Below are 20,111 nucleotides of genomic sequence, written 5' to 3'. Positions count from 1 at the left end.
GTTGTACAGGCTGCTTCTTTATACATTTTAAGACGTTTAGACCCGCAATGACATACTGATGAATATTCTGATTTATACAAAATTGCAAACTGCAAATAAAATATATAGTAAACAAATACGCTTATTTACTTTGATCTACTAAATGATTTTCTTATGAACAAAATTTAAATGGATCTTTAAAGGGGATATTTCTCAAGACTTTTTATGATGTACAATAAATTGTTGCTGTCCCCAGAGTATGTATGTAAAGTTTCAGCTCAAAATATCATAGATCATTTATTATAGTTAAAATTGTTCAAATTGTCACTTTGTGGATGTGAGCAAAAAAATTGTCGTTTTGGGTGTGTCCCTTTAAATGCAAATTAGCTGATCTCCACTAACTAAATGGCAGTGCTTTGGTTGGATTATGCCGATTAAAGGGTGGTATTATTATAATAAGAGCCCCTTCTGACATCACAAGGGGAGCCAAATTTCAATGACCTATTTTTCATATGCCTGCAGAGAATGGTTTACCAAATGTAATTCACTGTAAAAAATGATTTTCAAGAAAAATGTTCTTAGTATTTTTGTCTTGATTTCAGTAAAAATATCTAAAAATTCTTAAATTAAGATTCTTTTTCTTGATGAGCAAAACAACCCAAGAAAATAAGTCTAGTTTTTAGACCAAAAATATCAAATTTAAGTGATTTTGTGCATAAAACAAGCAAAAAAATCTGCCAATTGGGTAAGCACATTTTTCTAGATTTTTTTTTAATTTAGTGTTTAAGAAAAATGTTCAAGGTTTTTGCTTACCCCATTGGCAGATTTTTTGCTTGTTTTATGCACAAAATCACTTAAATTTTATATTTTTGGTCTAAAAACTAGACTTATTTTCTTAGGTTGTTTTGCCTATCAAGAAAAAGCATCTTAATTTAAGAATTTTTTCATACTGAAAACAAGACAAAAATAGAATTTTTTCTTAAAAATATTTTTTTGCAGTGTGGGTTGATCTTTTTCACATTTTCTAGGTTGATAGAAGCACTGGGGAGTTTTGATATGATATGTCCCCTTTAAGTTTTTTAGAGTTGCAAGCCATAGTGACCTATTTGTGGAAAGTGCCAGACATGTTTGTGTTTCTCTTTACCAAGTTACACTCCAAGACACACCCTATTTGATTGCCAGTATTTATAGATCTACGATGCATCTGTATGCTGTACTCACTTTATATGCCTTAAAATGCCATTGCAGATGTATCAGCTTCCTAAAGTCTTTAGCTAATAAGATTTTACAATAAGATAATTTTAATGTTTTAAATAAGAGTTTCTCTGAAATGCAAAACATTTCCCGCATCAGCTTTATTCTTTGCAAAGTTGCTTTGCAACAATATGTATTTAAAAAAAAATAAAGTGCTACACAAATTGAAAATTCTCCTTGACCTGAAGGTGCACTAAATAAGAGAGAAAAATCTTATTTTAATGACTGTGGCCCCTCTGTATGGTGCATTCCTTCGTGCCCCCCCCCCCCAAAGAAATTCATGACATAAAACAAGAAGCCTTATTTTTTAGATTAATTACACAGAATGTATGATAATGTTTATGATAATGATCATGTATTTTATAAAATGTCATGGGGCCCTCTGGCATAATTTCGTGCACCCCAGGGAATCACTGACATAATGGGATGTTGTGTATCAAAACGTTCTCGCTATTATTTCTGCGTCCTCATGTTAGCATATGAATTGATGCATTTAATTGGATAGTTGGAAACAATTTGTTCTATTTTAAATGAAAAGGGCTTTATTTTGAGAATAGCCTACTTGAAAAAAAGACACAACGTGGCAATACAAAGTCCTCGATGCAGTGCAAAACAGGCTATCAAAACACACACCAGATGTACAGTATTATGCAAAAGTCTTAGGCCAACATGCTACCATTAGATTTGTTGTTTTTGCAATTGTATAGTGATCATATATAATTATTTCTCGATCTTTTTATTAGAATACAACCAGAAAATACAGGAAATGTGTATGTAGTATTAAAAACAGTATAAAAGTATAAGCTGAAGTGTCAAGTATTTAGAGTAAACTCCCCTTCCACTTAAGCAATAGCAGGAAACTGCAGGATCTCTTAAACCTAAATAAAATTAAATCCTAATTTCTCATTCTAATCGAATGACTTCAGGACTTCAGTCTCCTTAAAAAAACTCAAGATGTGTCAAGAGAGGTCTAAATACTGACTGATGCCTGAAGAAGACATTTAGTTCTGAAAATTGTTTTGTTTTTCATTTTGTGTACATATTTCCTGTATTTTCTGTTTGTATCTTAAAAAAGATAGCTGGTGGTGGTGGTGACTTTTGCACAGTACTGTATGTTTTACCATAATTGCTCCACACGCTGCTTTATCACACCCTGCATGGAAAATTAAGAAATAACACACACATAAAAACGTAAACATTGATCAAATTCTGTATAAAACACAACTGCTTTACTGCTTTACAATACTTAAGCCATTTTTTGTAAAGAAAATCCATTTCCTCTCAGTCTCTGACAGGCTTTGAGTGTTTGGGTATGGTCCCTCATGACATGGACCTGGAGTCAAATAGTCGTCCCATTTGATAGTTCCACAATCTTTTCCCACTGCTGTGAATTCTAGTTTGAACGGATTCAACAGATTCCACTTAACCTTTTTTCATTCCTGTGTAAGACGAACACTAATCCCTCTACAACACTTGGCTATGCTTTGGCATAAGGGAAGGATGAAGATGTCTAATACACCGCTCCATAACGTCTGCAGCCACCCAGTGTTTATCAAGACCACCTGTACACATGGCGTAAGGAACCCGAAAGAGACCAAAGTGGGTGGTTTGGTTTAGTGTACTGTCAGAAATAAAAAAAAACTTGTCATGGTCCTATGTACCATTTTGGTACAGATAGGCTATGTATCTTTACCAGTACATTTTAGGTACAAAAGTGTACTTTAAAAAAAGAGGTAGCCTACTGCCCCAGCGACAGCTTTTTTCTGAGAGTAAGATTCAGACTGGTTAGGTTTTAGGTTGAAATCTAACAACCTAACAAGGGATTGATAAGAGTAAAAGTCCAGTTCAGTTATATAATATTTGGAAGTGGCATTGCTCTTATGTTCAATCTGATCCCAGCAAACAGAACGTTCCCCTAACGTTAGTTTTTGGTTATCTTTTGGTTATTTTTTTAGAAATCATATAATAAAGTTCTGGGAACGTTCTATTTTGGTTTTATTTTTGCAACAACGTTCCTATAATGTTGCAGGGTGGTTATTTTTACAATAACCTAAAAATAACGTTTTAATTCTGTAAGGAAACTTTCCTGGCTAACCAAAAACAAACCTTGAAATATAACCTCATGGGAGCCAAAAACTAACATTAGGGGAACGTTTTGAAAAGAAATTGTTAGCTGGGAAGAACTTGCTCATACCAGATGTGAATAAAGGCAAGAACGGCAAAGAGAACTCCCGCGATGATGGACACTGGAACAGCCAACAAAGTTGTGATGATGCGATAAAACCAGACCCTGGACGCTTCGAAAAGAGCGTGACTCCAGATCCACACCCGATCCCCACTGCGAACTGATAACGGTTCTGCTATTACATCTTCAAAACTCACCTGCCAACAAAGAAGATTCAAAATGTTACATCACTCTCTAAAAGGGGGGATGAATAAATCACCAGTTTAGACCAGCTTGCTATTTCTTTTCCTTTGTGACACCTGGTCACTGTTGTGTTCAAATAATGTTTTAAAAATCACAAATATAGTGACAGCTATGACATCCAACACCTGCATCTACTGCTTATATCAATTTTAAAAATAAAGGTGTTCTTCACAACATTCCCATAGTAGAGTAATTTTTTAAACCAAAAAATGTTATAGGGTATGCAGGTGACGTCACCTTTGGCAAAAGTGACTGCGATTACGCCCCCTGAGTGCTATTCATGTGAATTCTGTAATAATGAAAAAAAACAATTTTTCATTTATTTATCATTGTATTTATACCAAGATATTTTGGGTTGATATTGAAAATTTTATTACAAGAAAACTTAATACAGCTGTTAAATTGGATGGGGCCGGATATAATGATTTATTTTAATGACTGTGAAATAGAAAAGGACAAAGCATATGTTATTCAATTACTAATCTTAATGGGGAAGTTTCATGTACACAAAATGAAATGGTCTGGTGGTAAACCCAATTTCTTCCATTTTATCAACGAATTTAAGCAATATTGTAATGTTGTAAACAAATGTAAAAATAAAAAAGCTTTAAGGGCTTCTAATATTATCTGCAAATTTGATGTAGAAAAGTAATCTGCACCACTTATGGTGGGGTTGGTTTTTTTTTTTTTTTTGTTTTCTCTGGCTAACTTTGTTATTGTTTTATTTTGGATTACATTAATCATTTACATATGTACACTGACAACATTTATGTACAATACATTGTTATAACTCTCTTGTTGTTATATATGTATGTATATATATATATATATGTTCATATGCAATAAAAAAAAGGTTCAAACTGAAAAAAAAATACGCCCCCTGAGTGGCAAAAGACATAGCAGCAGCATTTGTGTACAGTGTAAAACTTTATACTTAAACTTTTTTACTTTCTACTTAAAAGTTTTTTTTTCAAGTATTTGTATTTTATTTCTTTTTTCTTTGGAAAACATACATTCCAAAGCATATTATTTTAAGTTTTACTCTATTACATTTCATAAATGTATTACATTTAATATGTAAGTACATTAACACTTTTACTCAAATAAAAGTACACAATTTTAAAGGACAAGTTCGGTAGTTTACACTTAAAACTAGGGGTGTCACGATTCTCCAAATCCTCGATTCGATTACATTTTCGATTCTAAGGTCACGATTCGATCCGATTCTCGATTTTTACATATTTTTTATATGGCATATAATTTAGAAAAAAATTATATGCCATTATTTATTATTATTATTATTATTATTATTATACTTTAACATTAACATGCACATTGCAAAACTCGCATGGGGGTTTGTGGGCTTCACTTAACGCGAGAGCTTGTAGAGAGAGGATTCCTTCTTGCACGCACATGACTATGCGCGGTTGGCAGTTACATGGATCGGGCGGATGACGTGACGAAAAATAATATTTTAATTAAATTCGGGCGGGTGCCGGATCGACTGCTTGTTATTAGCTCTGTCCTTCTACGCATGCGACATCTCTGTCTTTCATAGTGGCAGCCTCAGAAGTTCAAGAAGAGAAATGAAATGAGACGGTCTAGCCTTCTGAGGACCCAAAATTTGCGTCACCTGCTGCACACGCCCCCAGTAGCGCCCACCGCGCCTGTCAGCAGAAAACAGCGGAGACATTTCTGACTTATTAAAATAAATATGTAATCAGAAAAATATTAATTTATTTCAGAACATATGACACATTGATGTAGATTAATCTATTTAACAGCATATCAAATAATCAACCTAGAAATATACGCAACATAAACAGAATAATATTAACACAAAACATAACTTATAATACTAAAACAGTGACAAGAAAAAGTTTTCTAATAAATACACACTTTTATTTAATAAAGCTTTTAATTGTTTGGGAAATCCTCGGCTGTTAAGGATCCATTCGTTCTTTAACAGCGCGGAGAAATGAGGACGCATTTTGACACAGCTCTTATCAACGCTGGCGAAGGAGGTACGTGGCAAACTCAAAAAATGAGAATAAAAAACAAAGGAAATAGAATGTGAGAAAGGGTTGCCTGGAATAAGTTTTACAACGTGGTAAATCAGGATGACACCAGTGCAGGCTATGAAATAATAGTCCATCCGCGCATCTCTAACATGGACTTAATGCGCGTGTCTTGGACTCATAGCATCTGAAATAAATCCAGCATAATAAGCAGCTGCGCTTCTCTCTGTCTCACGTGCACGTGCTCGCATCTGTCCGAAGTCTGAACATAAACTAAAGTAGTAACCCTTACGTATGTGTTCAGTTTTATGCGTTTCATGCAAGCTGAGGCAAACTATCCTTTTGTTTAATATAACCCGCTGCATCTTTGCGCCTCCCTCGCTATCGCGCACGTGCAGAGAGCTGCGCTCTGTCCAAAGTCAGATCACTGGTAATCCTGTTTATGATATGCATTTCAAGGAGTTGTAGCATCCCTCGTCTTTAAAATATGATCGCGTTCCGCTGGACAGATGTTTTTAAAGGCATCTCTGAGAGTTTTTTTCCTCGCTTGGCAAGCCGACCGGACGTGAAATGGGGGCGTGGCAGCATCGACGATCCCATTTTTTAATTCGAAGTTCGAAGCTGTGATTTAATTTCGATCGATTTCGATTTAAAATCGAAATCGTGACACCCCTACTTAAAACCCTGTTTTCAGATTGTTTATGATGAAATAGAACGGTTTTGACTGAAATTTCGGGTGTTTGTGTTTCACCTCCCACCTCTACAATGGGTTTGATAGGTGCACTGGAACAATCCTTTCTAAAATGCATTAAACCTTCGTTTACAAAGACATGAAACTCACCGAGTGGTCAGGGGTGTTCACTGGTATGCTCACACAAAAATCGCTGCTAAATACGCATCCCAACGGGTTTTATCGTAGTTTTTGCCAACTCCATTGACTTGTATTAGATGTGCTGTGAGGTACGGTATTACTCCGCGCCGCGACCACTGATCTATATAAATGACTGGATTGCGCATAGAACGCTTAACGTAACAGCGTGAGGTGAAGCCAGCGCAGAGTTCGAGCCGCCATCTTGGTATACCCAACCGGCAGAGGGTGTCATTGACTTCCATTCAAAATCATGTTTTAAATTCCCCCGCTTTACAGCGTATCAGTCACGCAAGATTATTTTTAGGATATGTGTACGTAAATTAACTGTTAATTCTGGTGTTATTTTCAATGTTTATGCTTTAATCGGGCAGGAAAATGGATTTATAAAAAACTGTTAAGGTGAGTGTGTCTGCTGCGTTCTGTTAATGACACGGGTATAAATAAAGTTTTTTCTGAAATTCAGCTACACGGTCAGCGTTATTTCTCTAAATAAGTTTAGGTAACTTGTAAGTTTAGATGACATAAAACCAGCAAATTATTGCATGAAAATACGGTACAAAGTATGATTATTTATATAGATTTCAGAATGAGCACGTTTGTAATTAATACTAAATGCTGCGGTCTGTCTGCTGATCTGATACTGTAATGAAGATGAATGTATAATAATTGATTAAAAACTAAAATGTACAACTTTCAGTAAATAACTTTGTACATGCTTAGGACGTTTGTGTTGTAATAATGTACAGGGTGACTTCAGATATAAAAACGAAGACTTGTAAAGTGATGTTTTATCATTAAAATCTGATCGCGTCCATTGATTTTATGGAATGTTTGGGTATACCAACATGGCGGCGCGGTGGCTTCACAGTTGTGACGTCATGCGCAATCCAGTCATTTATATAGATCAGTGGCCGCGACTTTGTTTCTATTCTTGCTATTGGCAATGGCGGATTAGCGCCACCACCTGGGCTGGAGTGTCTATTATTCAAGCTCTCAACGGAGGGTGTGAGGCGTTTGGAAAAATAGGTCCACAAGTCAACAACGAATGCTAAAACACCTGTTGGAAAGCATATTTGCAGCGATTTTTGTGTGAGCATGCCAGTGAAAACCCCTGACCACTCGGTGAGTTTCATGTCTTTGTAAACGAAAGTTTAATGCATTTTTGGGAAGAATTGTTCCAGTGCACCCATTGTAGAGGTGGGAGGTGAAACAACAAACACCCGAAAATTCTCGGGGCAGCCGCATATGTCGAAATTTCAGTCAAAACCGTTCTATTTCATCATAAACCATCTGAAAACAGGGCTTTTAGTGTAAAATACCGAACTTGTCCTTTAAAGAATACACAGGATGATTTTATGCTTTAGAATGTAGTGAAGTAAACATTTTCCTAATAAAACACAGATGCTTGGAAAATGTAACTAAGTGTTGTCCACCTGTGCTATCAAGTCCAACTAAATTCAATTTAAGCTGATAATAGTCAGTTTTACCGGCATTTTCGCAGCAGCCACTATGAAAACAAGACATTTTGTTGAACGTTTGCCACTCAACAGGGCGAGTTCCTGCGTGGTCACGTGGAAAAGTGATGTCAATGCATACCCTCTACTCTAGTCTCTAAAGAATATTTTGATATTCACACATAAGTTATTTTAAATAGCATGTTACTATTTGTGTTATCAGTTGACCATGTTTCTCATACTAAATCTAAATGACTTCTGAAGTAATATGCATTGAACTTATGGTTACTGTAAGTCTTTAATGGTAGTGCGATATCTCTGCTCAGCTGATTCAGTAGGTTACTATTATTGTCCACAGCAGTGGAGATATTCACACATGTTCTTCTAATCCATCTCCTGCTACCAGCTGTGGTTGTCTAAAATGTCAATACAATGTTCGTAATTTTCACTACCCTAATGTCATGAAACAAAAGTATTAGGAAAATGATTGATCAAAATCTTGCAAACTTGGTGTTTTTAACACTTTTCCTGAACAGGGATTAGACTAGTCCTAGACTAAAATAAATGTAAGAACTGTCCAAACTGAAAACAACTTGCACTGACATATCCTAAAATACATCAGTGCCTCAAAATGCACACAAGTATGTTTTATTAAATCATGTTAGTTATATTTCATTATTAAACTCAGGCCTAGTCCTGGTTTAAGCTAATCCCTGTCCGGGAAACCACCCCATAAACTTGTATCTATAGTCTAGCACATCGTAAAAAAGTCCTTGTTGCACTTCACTTTTTAAGTGTAGTCAACTTGAATTTACAATTAATTTCAACTTTTTTGACTAGTGAGGAGTTGCAATAAATTAAGAAAAATAAAGTTGAATTAGCTTAAGTTATTTCAACTTTATTTTGGTAATTTAGCCACTTTAAAAAGTAAAAGATTAATTTTTTTCAACTTAAAATGTCACTAATTTCACTTTAGGTGTAAAATAAATGTTATCAATTCAAGTAATATGAATATCAAGTAATTTCAATATTAAAGTTGATCCAAAGTTGAAATGCATAGTAAATTCAAGTTGAATAAATTTAAAAATTAAGTGCAACAAGGATTTTTACGGTGTATGGGCGGGGTCTATCATGATTTCAAGCACTATGCTTCTGGATCAACTCTAGTAATAATATTTAATCAATCTATAATTTTCCCAAACCCATTCTCATAAAATGCATATAAATAGCATGCGGTGTAAAAAGTCGTAAAATACATTCTCCAAATTTAAATTTCACATGCATATGATACACCAGTCCTTACCGTTCATTTATATAGCGCATCTTTTTGTGTCGTTTTATGTATTGGTTTTTCTCTTTTTTTTCTTGTTTTTAAATCATTGTCGCTTGGGTTTAGGTTAGATTTGCTTTAGGATGACATTCAGGTTTCTTCATGATTTGAAGTTGGGGTTAGAATTGGGGTTTGGTTTGGGTATGGTAAAAAAAGAGAAACCAATACATAAAACAACACAAAAAGATGTCGTATAAGTGAAGGGGAAGGACTAGCGTATCATATTCACACAAAATTGGAATTTTCACACTGTGTGGTATTTATACGCATTTCATGAGTAGCTCTAAATTTTCCTCTAATTCAAAGGGTTCAAATTTCAGGTTTAACACTATCTTTGTTTGACAGGTATGCTGTTTCAAGACCTACAATAGTCCCTTTGACACTACTTAATAGACAATAGCAATGAAAAAATAAATCTATTGACACTATTGACAGGATTACAATTGAAGACGTTAAAGTTGTATATGAGCGGATTACCTTCAGACACTCATTCATTTGTTTTGGGTCCCTCTCATCAATCAGAGGCCTGGTGTCACTTTGTGTGGAGATTAAATCTTCTTCCTCTTCCTCCAGAACGGTTTCCAGCTGTGTCTTCCACGGCTGTTGTTCCTCATCGTCCTCTCCGTCCCCTTCATCTCTCAGGTCAATCTCTGTCTCTTCTCCGTCCATACCCCGCATCATGGTGCCCGTCATCAATATTATGTCACAAAGTGGGTCTCCAGAATCGAAACATACACCCTGACGCTTACAGTAGTACACACACTTACACAAATACACTGTGAATGGAGAGCAGGCTTAACTGTCTTAATGCTGTGACAGAGATATGAGATATTTTGGGAAAGTGATCGTGCCCTCACAGGCATCCTCAAATGGGACCCAATGGGAAGATGTCTGCCCCCACTTATGTATCGGCTATAAATACTCTCTTAGTAGCTGCTCAAATGAAGCATGACGGTGAACTTCATGGCATGAAGAGATCTTACAAGAAGTGCAATAGGAACTGAATTATATGGGATGGAAGAATTGAGGAGCTCAGATGCAAAAGCCGCTAAATGCCACCTATGTCAACAATGAGAGGATGGTATTAACCGAATGCTTTCAGTGCGTATTATACGTCCATCAAGTCTGTTTAATGTAGAATACAGTTTTTTGGCAGAATCTATTAGGAGAATGATAGAAATGTTTATTTACAAGAAAACATGTCAGATGGACTTAGAGGGTTTTGCATCTAAACTCTTCAATCGATTTTAGCTCTAGCTGCTTCCACAAAACAGACAATTTTAACATTAGTACAAAATATTTGATATATAAAATGACTAAATCTGGTAGTGTCTGCAAAAAAAAGTTTTTTAGGAAAAAAATCTTAGTATTTTTATTTTGTTTTCAGTAAAAATATCAAAAAAAATAAATTAAATCTTAAATTAAGATGCTTTTTCTTGAAGAGCAAAATTACCCAAGAAAATAAGTCTAGTTTTTAGACCAAATATATCAAATTTAAGTGATTTTGTGCATAAAACCAGCAAAAAATCTGCCAATGGGGTAAGCAAAAAATCTTAAATTTTTTTCTTAAACACTAAATACAAGAAAAATTCTAGAAAAATTTGCTTACCCCATTGGCAGAATTTTTTGCTTCACTGAAAAAAATGATTCATTGAATTTAATCAATTTTTTAAGGTAAGTGGTTGCAATCAATTTATTTAAGCTACATTTAAACAAAAGTTTTATATTTTATTTTACTTTACTAATCTTTTTTGTTTAAATTTAGCTTAAATAAATTGATTGCAACCACTTACCTTAAAAAAATTGATTAAATTCAATGAATCATTTTTTCAGTGTTGTTTTATGCACAAAATCACTTAAATTTTATATTTTTGGTCTAAAAACTAGACTTATTTTCTTGGGTTGTTTTGCTAATCAAGAAAAAACATCTTAATTTAAGAAATTTTTGATATTTTTACTGAAAACAAAATACTAAGAATTTTTATTTTTATTTTGTTTTCATTAAAAATATTTAAACATTCTTAAATTAAGATGCTTTTTCTTGATGAACAAAACGACCCAAGAAAATAAGTCTAGTTTTTAGACCAAAAATATCAAATTTAAGGGATTTGGTGCATAAGCAAAAAAAAAGGGAATAGAAAAAAATATTTTATCAGATATATTTGTAGCAATAGCCAACAATTCATTGGGTCAAAATTATTGTTTTTTAATGCCAAAAATGCTTAAGATATTAAGTAAAGGTAAAGTTTTCCTACCATAAAATCAAAACTTGTTTTTTGTAAGTGGATGCAGTTGCTAAGGACTTCATTTGGACAACTTTAAAGGCAATTTTCTCAATGCACACTGAATAAAATGATTCATTCAATTTACTCAATTTTTTAAGGTAAGTGGTTGCAATCAATTTATTTACGCTACATTTAAACAAAAAAATTGAAAAATGAAATATGAAACTTTTGTTTAAATGTAGCTTAAATACATTTATTGCAACCACTTAAAAAATGTAGTAAATTGAATAAATAATTTTTTGTGCAGTATTTTGATTTTAGTTGCACCCTCAGATTCCAGATTTAGTTGTATCTCGGCCAAAATTGTCCTAACAAACCATACATCAATGGAAAGCTTATTTACTCAACTTTCAGGTGATGTTAAATTAGAAATGTGCATCTTTCTCACTGTTCCAGTCTTAGTAACAGTCTATTTTTAGTTGTAATTTCAGGGACAGATGGTATGCTTTTTCATAAAGCTCTTACACTAATCATCATCACCGTGTAATCTCACCATTTATGGTGTTTTTCCTGTTGATCTTTGCACATGACGGCTGTCTCACAAATTGCAAGGTCACAACGTCGCTTTTTCTAATGTTCTTGTGACAGCTGTTTGCCCTGGTTTATATTGAGATTAATCTGCATTTGAGTATTAAAATCTGAACAGAAAAATGTCAAAAAAAATCACAAGCTATTTTTCACATGATATTGTAAATATATCCATGTTATCATGTTACAATGTTATTGAAAACCATATGGAAATCAGTCAAATTCATCATCTTGTACATTTGTCTTGTACTCGTTGCCCTGCACCAATACAGTGAAACAGCTGTTATCAGGCAGATTTACTGTGTTATGTAACCCTATAAGACTTAAGTCAGAGGAACACGGTGGGTTTGGGCCAAAAGACCAATGATGCCATCCAAAGAGAAGACACTTGATGGAAATACAACGGTCAGTAATTATTAAAGCAACTAAAATAGTGTAATATAACTGATATTTAAACCATTTAATAAAGAAACCTTTGTGGATACAGATACAACTGTGTGCATCTCCACTACTAAACAATACACAAAAGACAATAATGGTCACATTGTTGCACTTGTAAATAAACAAAGAGCAATACATGTGATGTAATAGGGGACTCCATATATAAACATTTGAAAATAAGAGCAAATGGATTTCACAGACAATGGACATGAGAAGCTGTGCCAGCAAACACATAAGTCAGTGGATGACCACCACGCAATAAGCTGTGAACACAACACAACTAAACAGGTCAGGCTTAATGCGTTAAACTCATTTGTCTTTATTATACAACCAAATTTGGCTTTGAAACGTTTTACATGTGTGTGAAATCTACATTTGGAAGAGTACAAAAAGAAATACACAAATTCAGAAATAATTACTGTATGTACAAATAGTTGGCTATAATAGTGCAACATTTATTTCCTTTAAACTTTTACCAGCACAAGAGATTGATTGTTTAAATAAGAAAACAAAAGATGTTTGAATATTGTTATGATATTACATCAAAAACATCAATGTATGCATCTGGTAAGGATTTCTGTCATATTGATAAATGTAAATAAATGATGCTATTAAAAAACGAATATTTTCTGCAGAACCCTTAAAGAATTGAACTTCAGGAAGTTTAATAATATAAATAAATTAGTCTTGTTAAATTTTATAATATCCGTATGATCAGTTCAATACATATTTTCTAAGACAGTGGTTTTCAAACTGGGGGCCTGGGCCCCCAGGGGGGCCCCAGTTTTATGACATTTTATAAAATACATTAATTTATCATGAATTCTGTGTAATTAAACCTAAAAAATAATAAGCCAACTAACAAACAGTACTACTAGGTATAATGTTATATGTTTTGTTTAATTAAAATATTACATTTTAAAACTGTTTTTGTCATAAATTTTCTTTTGGGGGGCCGCAAAAAAATGCACTGTACACAAGGGGGGCCGCACGCTGAAAAAGTTTGGGAACCACTGTTCTAAGACATTTGTATTCAAGGCCCAGTAAGATTTGTATTTGTAATTTGTAATGTATGCAGTCACAATTATAAAAGTTAAAAGCATTTGTTGCTGTAAGTGACGGGTTGAAATGAGCAAAGGTAAATATGCAAAATGCTGTGATTAAGACTTAAAGGGACAGTTCACCCCAAAAAGTTTGTAATTATTTACTTACTCTCATGTCGTTTGAACCCCTAATGTCATTCTTTGTTCATCAGAACCCAAACACATATAAGTGTTATTTCAAGCTTCAAAAAGGACCCAAAAGTGTTAAATAAATGATAATAAATGACTCCACTCGACTTGGCAGCCGGTGACTTCTCTTCCGAGAGGCGCAAATTCAAAATATCGGTACGGAGTGTCATGTGTGTGGCTCATCATGTCAAAATATGCGTTCGGCACATCATGTCAACCTATGTGCATCATGCGCCCAACACAAACCTTGGCATGACGAGCCACACACGACATGACGGACTACATCAGTGGCCGCCGGTGACTTCTTTTTTTGAGGGCGCTCCATGCGAAGTTCGTCACAACATGTATGTACCTGTCATATGTGTGGTTCGTAATTTCAAAATATGTGTTCTGCGCGTCGAGTGATCCTATGTGCATCACGTGTCTTGTCAAAACAAGTGCCCGCTGCAGATGCCTCCAAAGGGTTCATGATAAAAGAGACGCTCGCGTTTGCCAGATACTCGCATAATCTCATGCATAATCAGAGTTTATTGTTAAGGGAGTGGCTTGTGTGTATTTAAGAAACGTGAGCGTCTTTTTATCATAAACGGTTTTGACGCGTGTGCAGCAGGCACCCACTTCGACAAAACACGTGATGCACATGGCTCACACGACGCAACAAACACACACCTTGAAAACACAAGCAACACACATGACACTTCGAACACTTATTTTGAATTTGTGCCCCTCCTAAGCTGCATACATTTTGTGGATAGCTTCACATTATGCGCCCTTAAAAAAGAAGTCACCGGTCGCCACTGGGAACTGGTCAAGCCTTTCATGAAACCAGAAAACCCAAAACAACACTTTTTTAAAAGTCTGCATTTTGGTTCTGAAGAACAAAGAAAGGGGATCAAAGATATACGGGGGTGAATAAATAAAGTTTTCATTTTTGGGTGAACTACTCATTTAACAATGAAGCTTTCTCCATTCCTCTCTCCCTCAAGGCAGTTGTAGCCTAGTGGTTAGAAGTTGGGCTTGTAACCCGAGAGTTGCCGGTTCGAGTCGCATGGTCGGCGGGTTTCGACTGTGGTGCCCTTGAGCAAGGCACCTTACCCTAATTGCTCCCTGGGCGCTGGGATAGCTGCCCAGTGCTCCTGATGTGCATGTGTTCACTTCTCACTGGGATGGGTTAAATGCAGAGGTCACATTTTGAGTATGCGTCCCATACTTGACAAGCTTTTCACTTAAATCGATCACTTTTATAAGTTTAGTTGACTTCTTCTGGTATCTGTCCCGGTATCCTAAACCCGGTTTGTTCTGTTGACCTTGTTGTGACCATGTGGTAGCTGCATCTGTTTCCCCCCTCACCACCGTTCCTATGCAAAAAATGAAAAAAGTCCTCCTGTCCTGTACGTTCATGTCCGTACGCTTGCGTCAGCATCGGCCTACTGCTCGTTCGACAACACAACAGTGCCTTGCGCAGCTCCTCCCTGATCTGACGGTTTAACAGCCCGTAAAAAAACGGGTTTAGTGCAAATGTTGAGTACGCCAGCCAGGTGACCGCACCTTCTGCCTCCTCGTAGTCCCTATGAGAAACCCCCAAAGACAAATGCAAATGAAAAGCAAAGTAAGGCAGCCAGCAAAGTAGAAACTGGCCCACGATGATGGCCAACGTGAAGGCCGCTTTTCCGCCGACCAGCATCTTTTTCCTTCTACGGGGGATTTGATTTCTGCGGACGCTGGTGCTGGTGGTTATTATGGTGGTTTGGCTATTGACAGAGTCAGATCGACGCGTAGACCGGCTAGGAATCGGACCCCTGTCCCTAGCGGCCGTGTGGGCAACTTTATAGACATTCCCATAAACGGCAAGTATAATAGCAGCGGGTACGCAAAAGCACACAGCGCAGAACAAAATAGCAAACACTCGTCGATGTCCACTGTGGCTCCAATGTAAAGAGCAGTGGGTCGCGGCGATAGAGCTTCTGTTGCCGTAATTTGGCCACCCGATAACGGTAGCCAGTCCAAGCAATGTAGAAACCACCCACACCAGTCCCATAACAGCAGCTGCGAGGCACTGGGTCATCTTGGTCTCGTACCTCATGGGATGTACAATGTAGAAGTAACGTTCGATGCTGATCACAGTTACAGTAAAGATCGAGGCAGATATGAGAAAGGCGTTGATGAACACGTACAGCCGACATTCAAATACTGAAAAAACTACGCCGGCAAAGAACGGCGAACCGCAGACGATCCCGAGAGGCATGAGCAGGGCGGCACACAACAAATCCACAATGCACAGGTGACTCACTAAGCAAAACTTGCGTAGATGGGGCACTTTGAGAACGACGACGAGGACTCCGATGTTTGCCAACAGCGCTACCGCATTAAGGGTCACCATGACGATGAGGGCCGACATGTCTTTCAAACGTGATTGAGGATTGGACATGGTGCCCAGTTGCATGCCGGGAGACAGGTGTATTGGGTTGCCATGTCTTAATGTCTCATTAAGTTGAGTTTCATTAAGCTCCGCTGCTTGAGGTAATCCAGATGTCTCCATTGTTTACAGCGTAGGGCACACAACACGAAACAAAAGCAGGGTTTTCTCCATTTTCCACCAGTCAGGAAAAATAAGACTCCTTGTCTGGAGGTCAGCAGTTAGGTCTGTTGAAGAGACAATATGAGAATTAGACCTGAACATAATCACATTTAAATTTATTTATGCCATCTATTTTGTCTAGTCTTTACAAAAAAGTATCAATGATCAGTCCTTCCAGAAAAACAAGTTTTTTTGTGATTGTTGCGGGCAAAAATCCTTGATCTTGCGACTACGAGTTTTCTTTAAAAAATGCGATGGAATATCTGGGATATTTATGCAATTTAATGCGATGAAATTGCCGGAACTTGCAAAAAATGGCGGGAACTTGCAAAAACGGTGGGAAAACTGTTTTGAAGTTCACGTCACATAATCACGCCATTTCATAACGTTCCCATGGCAACCGGGGACATGGCTGCGCTTGTGTGAAGTAAATGGACAATTTTTCAACTTTCTGCTAAGATTATGCGGGGATTATGAAATTATGCAAGCCACGCATATTTTGCGCATGGAAATCTGCAATTTATGCTTCGAAAGTGCAGCATAATCATGCGATCGCATAATCACGTTTTTCTGGAGGGACTGAATGATGTATAAAATTTTGAATTCAATCGTTAATTTCAATCTTACTCAGTCAGTTTTAAATATATCAATTTGGTATTTTAACAGTGCTTTTTATAGTGCTCTTTATATTATAGGGTGATATTATGAACCCTACTGAAAAATCCAGCTAAGACCAGCATTAGCAGTTGGCAAGCATGTGAAAAAATAGTTAATTGAAATTTGGCTCCCCTTGTGATGTCAGAAGGGGATAATACTGCTCCTTAATCTGCATTATCCTCCCAGGCTGCCAATGCTGGTCAACCTGGTGTGACCAAAACACAGACTAGCTTGCTAGACAAGCAAAACCAGTTAAAACCAAGCTGGGAGACCAGCTAAAACCAGCTCACCCACTTATGCTGGTCTTGGCTGGATTTTTCAGTAGTGAAAACAACACTGTAAAAAATGTCTGTAGAAATTACAGTATTACTGGGTATTACTGGCAACTAGCTGCCAGTAACTTACTGTAGATTTTACATTTATGTTATTTACTGGCAACATTTAGTTTAAAGTTAAATGAACATGAAACATTTTCAGACTTTATCTTCTACAGTAAGTTACTGGCAACCAGCTGCAAAATTACAGCTAATTTTTTACAGTGAAACAAAAAGACTTCAACTGGGTTTTCACAGACTCTGGGTCACATATTATTTATGTAAGAGCATGTTTTACACTGCAAAAAATGATTTTAAAGAAAAAAAATCTTTGTATTTTTGTCTTGTTTTCAGTAAAAATATCTAAAAATTCTTAAATTAAGATGCTTTTTCTTGATGAGCAAAACGACCCAAGAAAGTAAGTCTAGTTTTTAGACCAAAAATATCAAAATTAAGTAATTTTGTGCATAAAACAAGCAAAAAAAAATCTGCCAATGGGGTAAGCTAATTTTTCTTGAATTTTTTTTAATTTAGTGTTTAAGAAAAATTTTCAAGATTTTTTGCTTACCCCATTGGCAATTTTTTTTGCTTGTTTTATGCACAAAATCACTTAAATTTGATATTTTTTGGTCTAAAAACTAGACTTATTTTCTTGGGTCGTTTTGCTCATCAAGAAAAGCATCTTAATTTATTTATTTTTTTAGATATTTTTACTGAAAACAAGTCAAAAATACTAAGAATTTTTTTTCTAGAAAATCATTTTTTTTGCAGTGTAGGAAATAAATTGTGTGTAAAAAGTTTTCTTGTAACATTTCAATTGCGTTTTGATGATTTGCTGTGGACTTGTGTGGATAAATCGTTGGATGAACATTGAAGCTTGATCAGTTTGAATAATTCATGTCGCTCTATTCATGGATCTCTAAGTGTTGTAAGCTTTTGAAGTGGAGTATAATGTGTTTGCTTGTTTGGCCGCAGCTGGGCTTTCTTTGTTATTTGCATGTGAGCTCATTGTCACTCGCACATCACAATACACACACACGCACACACACACACAAACACTCTCCCACAACCACAACAAACACATCATCTCATCATCTCACTGCTGTCATTTACTGTGACTGTAGAAAAGTTATAATCATCAATAATTTACAAGAATTAGATAACTGATAGTGTAGACAAACTATATATATATGCAGTATTTACAGTAGACATACTGTTAGTATGAAAATAAATACTATAAAAATCATATATGTGGAAACATTATTATCTGATAATTAACATTTTTCAGTAACTGATTGTATTTATTATAGTAAAGTTTTACAAGTTGTTTTTACAGAAATAAAGATGAATATGCTGCTATTTAAAACTGCATGTTATTTACTATAATTTAGTCAATCATTAAGTTTGAATCAGTGCAGAGTAATTTGGCATCAAATGTACACACAGATGTATTGCATCACATCTGCACAGAATGTTCCAGCGTGTTTTAGGTTAATCAGATTGTTTCTCTTAGTAATGCCTTGCCCTCGCACACTGAGAAATTAATTCAGATGAGATTTTATCACCTGTAATAAACAAATAAATTAAAAGTTGACTGCCAAATCTAACCAAACACACACCGATCTGTTGATTCCGCAGTAAAACTGACTTCCACTTTTAATCTGTGTGACACATAATTTTTTTACAGGCATTAATCTCTTCGGCTTGGACAAGATGATCAGGCAACATGCACGGGTTTTTGGTTTGGTGTTATGAAAGATGTGTCCTGTTTTTGTTTGGTCAGTATAAAAATGTTAATAATAAAATGTATTACATTTTAAATGATATAAAAATTGCCCTGTTTCTGTGTTTTTATTATTTTTCTTTATTCTATAGAAAAATGTGAAAAGTGCTATACAGTATAAATTTGAATTTGATTGAAAAGGTAGATGAAAAACACGATTTCAATTCAATTCCAAAGTGCTGTAAAAGTTCACTCCTGATTCAAAATGATAAAAAGAGCGGCACAATATTTAGACTATATTTCTGAGTTGTAATAGTAAAAAACACCTTTTCATCCAAGTCCTCCAGCATTCTTCAGCATAAGTGATTATATGGCTATATAACGTTATACAGTCTGGTGCAGAAATCTTAAAAAATATAGTAACATCTGAAAGTCTGAGCTTAATTTCTCAGTATAGTTGCATAATTTTACTATAACATAACATCAGACTTTACAACGATTAAATATGAAACTGCTGTAATAAATAATTGAAATGATCTCACCTGATAAATGTCTGGTCAAGCATTAAAGTTCCAGGATTTCATCATGGGTTGTTTATCTCCGTGGGTTTATGAAGCACAGTCTGTGTATGGTATAGAGAGCTTGATGGAGCTGTGTTTGGCTCCAGTGGTCTTTGCACTTAAGACTGACTGATGCCACCAGCGGAAACCATTATAAAGGCAGCTGTACATGGTGTGCAGGTCAATCCATTAGGAGACTGCACTGCATCATCTATTGATAGTAATTACAGTGTGTCTACCTCTCTTTACTGACTTAAGAGAAGGAGGACTGCAGGTGAGAGAGAGAGCGAAAGAGAGAGAGAGAGAGAGAGAGAGAGAGCACAGTTGACCAGAACTGAGGCAATAACCAGACACTCATAAAATACAATAAAATTAACATAAAACAATTACATTTATTTGTTTAGGAGAGACTTTCGAGAAAGGCAGCATTTTGCCATTTTTAATTGGTGCATAAAAATA

General features: G+C 35.7%; 2 protein-coding genes across 2 annotated transcripts; both read right to left on the bottom strand.

Moving 5' to 3' along the window:
* Positions 1-2,327: 2,327 nt before the first annotated feature.
* cav4a (caveolin 4a) lies at positions 2,328-10,176 on the bottom strand. Its single transcript, XM_073876215.1, has 3 exons — positions 9,812-10,176; positions 3,429-3,615; positions 2,328-2,818 (listed from the first exon to the last, which is right to left on the bottom strand). The coding sequence occupies exons 1-3, from the start codon at positions 10,025-10,027 to the stop codon at positions 2,667-2,669; spliced, it is 555 nt and encodes a 184-aa protein (XP_073732316.1). The 5' UTR covers positions 10,028-10,176; the 3' UTR covers positions 2,328-2,666.
* Positions 10,177-12,630: 2,454 nt separating this feature from the next.
* On the bottom strand, positions 12,631-19,887 carry LOC129428204 (probable G-protein coupled receptor). The gene is made up of 2 exons (XM_055185145.2): positions 19,635-19,887; positions 12,631-16,463 (listed from the first exon to the last, which is right to left on the bottom strand). The coding sequence occupies exon 2, from the start codon at positions 16,357-16,359 to the stop codon at positions 15,070-15,072; it is 1,290 nt and encodes a 429-aa protein (XP_055041120.2). The 5' UTR covers positions 16,360-16,463; positions 19,635-19,887; the 3' UTR covers positions 12,631-15,069.
* Positions 19,888-20,111: the final 224 nt, after the last annotated feature.

This window comes from Misgurnus anguillicaudatus, chromosome 14 (assembly GCF_027580225.2).
Source record: "Misgurnus anguillicaudatus chromosome 14, ASM2758022v2, whole genome shotgun sequence".
Lineage (NCBI taxonomy): Eukaryota > Metazoa > Chordata > Actinopteri > Cypriniformes > Cobitidae > Misgurnus > Misgurnus anguillicaudatus.
This window is presented reverse-complemented; position numbering and strand designations above follow the sequence as displayed.

Excerpts from the sequence above, each read along its gene's own strand:
- cav4a (XM_073876215.1), bottom strand. The coding sequence starts at position 10,027 with ATGACGGGCACCATGATGCGGGGTATGGACGGAGAAGAGACAGAGATT. Across the intron at positions 3,616-9,811 it reads AAATGAATGAGTGTCTGAAG|GTGAGTTTTGAAGATGTAAT; the intron begins GTAATCCGCTCA and ends CTTTGTTGGCAG. Across the intron at positions 2,819-3,428 it reads TCTTGCCTTTATTCACATCT|GGTTCCTTACGCCATGTGTA; the intron begins GGTATGAGCAAG and ends TGGTCTCTTTCG.
- LOC129428204 (XM_055185145.2), bottom strand. The coding sequence starts at position 16,359 with ATGGAGACATCTGGATTACCTCAAGCAGCGGAGCTTAATGAAACTCAA.